Consider the following 1,601-nt stretch of genomic DNA (forward strand, 5'->3'; position numbering starts at 1 on the left):
TATTTTCTTTCTTTCTTATTTATTTTCCCCCGCTCTCTTTCCTCGGGTTCTCCTTCCTACCTCTTTTCCACCATTAAGTGAAATCTATTGTTTTTGTGTATTTTGGTGCACTCACTGTACGTTTGCACTTCGTGTAAAACGATATCACTGATATAATATGGATTTAGCTTTCAAGTTGTATGGTCTCTGGGCAGTGTTGATTTATCTGTCATTCAATCTGAATAAATATTATGATTAAAAAAATACGTTAGAATAGAAGAAACGGCATACACGTTTGGCATTTCTGTTGGCATTTTTTTTCGAATTTGTTCCAAATATATTGGAATGTTTGGAATCTGTTGATGGAATGATGGTATAAGAGAACGTCAGACATGTGAAGATTTTCGTCTATTTGATTTTTTTTTTCCTGTTGATATCATTTATTATTTGAATAATTAGTGATAGACCTATTATTAATAGGAGCCATAGGTCAGACTTGATTAGATGCTCTATTTAACAATTTATTCAAACGGGTAATTCACAGTTGCAGGATTTGTTGTTATTTTGAAACTTTAGTTGTATATAAACGCTGGTATAAAAGTGTTGAACATTAGAAGGCCTGTGGTAAAACACTAGTCGTAAGAGGCATCTACTGGCTGTTAAAAATAGGCTAAGAGCAATGACTCACGTAGGCTTCGTGTTTTGTTTACAGTGTATATTTCTGGCAATTACGCTGAGTTAGAGAGCGAACAGCATGGCGGGATCAACGGCCCCTAACCGAGTCTCGTTCTATTGCAGGGCAGCAGCAGTGAAGGTGGGCGGGCCGGGACCGCGGGTGACCCGTCGGCAATGTGAAGATGAAGGCCGCCCCCGCCCCGGCAGGGGACCCGCTCCCCTCACGCACGCCGGCTCCGTCAGCGCTACCGGGGGCCGCCCCTGGGGGAGGCGCGCCGCCCTCCAACACCGCCAGCACCGATACTACCTCCACCAGCGGTAGTGGGAGCGAAGGCGGTGGGCGGTGGGCGGCGGCGATTCTCCTCCTGACGCATGTTGTAGAGCTGGCGGCCATGGGCGCTGCCATCCTCACCCGCAGCGTCCCCGAGACTCAGCTCGAGGCAGAGCCCTGGAGCGCGCCCTTCCTCCCCCTGCAGGTGACGGTGGCGGCCGCCCCGCTCGCCGTCATCACGGCCATCTCCCTCGTGTGGGCGGTGCGGGCGCAGGACTTCTCCGGCAGGGCCACGGCGCGGATGCTGTGCTGGCTCCTGCACGTTCTGCAGGCGTCCATCCTGTGGCGCTTTCTGAAGGTACACCTGGCGTTCGACCCGAGCGACGTGGCCGAGCTGGGGACCCTGCGCTTCGTGCAGGTGCACGTGCACACGCTGCCCTTCTTGGTGGTGCACGTGGCCATCATCCTGGGCGGCACGACGGCCCCGGGCGTGGCCAGCGTCCTGGTGGCGGCGGCCATGGTGGTGTCCGTCGTGGTCGCCATCGTCGTGTCCACCACCGCCTCCCACAGCTCGCGCCCTTCGTCCCTCACCCCGCCCACCATAACGCAGGTCGCCCACAACCCCATCCACGGCCAGGGCCCAGAGCACAACCATGACGCCGCCGCTCGCGTCGTG

The 1,601-nt window shown here is 54.0% G+C and overlaps 1 protein-coding gene across 1 annotated transcript in view; it reads left to right on the forward strand.

Annotated features, from left to right (window-relative positions):
- LOC119593783 overlaps positions 1 to 1,601 on the forward strand; it is a gene marked incomplete in the record, with an annotated part of 165,707 nt that overhangs the window by 162,138 nt on the left and 1,968 nt on the right. Inside the window, 1 exon segment of the mRNA XM_037942807.1 lies at positions 778 to 1,601. Coding sequence (XP_037798735.1) covers positions 837 to 1,601 — 765 coding nt within the window.

Source organism: Penaeus monodon, chromosome 32 (genome assembly GCF_015228065.2).
Source record: "Penaeus monodon isolate SGIC_2016 chromosome 32, NSTDA_Pmon_1, whole genome shotgun sequence".
Taxonomy (NCBI): Eukaryota; Metazoa; Arthropoda; class Malacostraca; order Decapoda; family Penaeidae; genus Penaeus; species Penaeus monodon.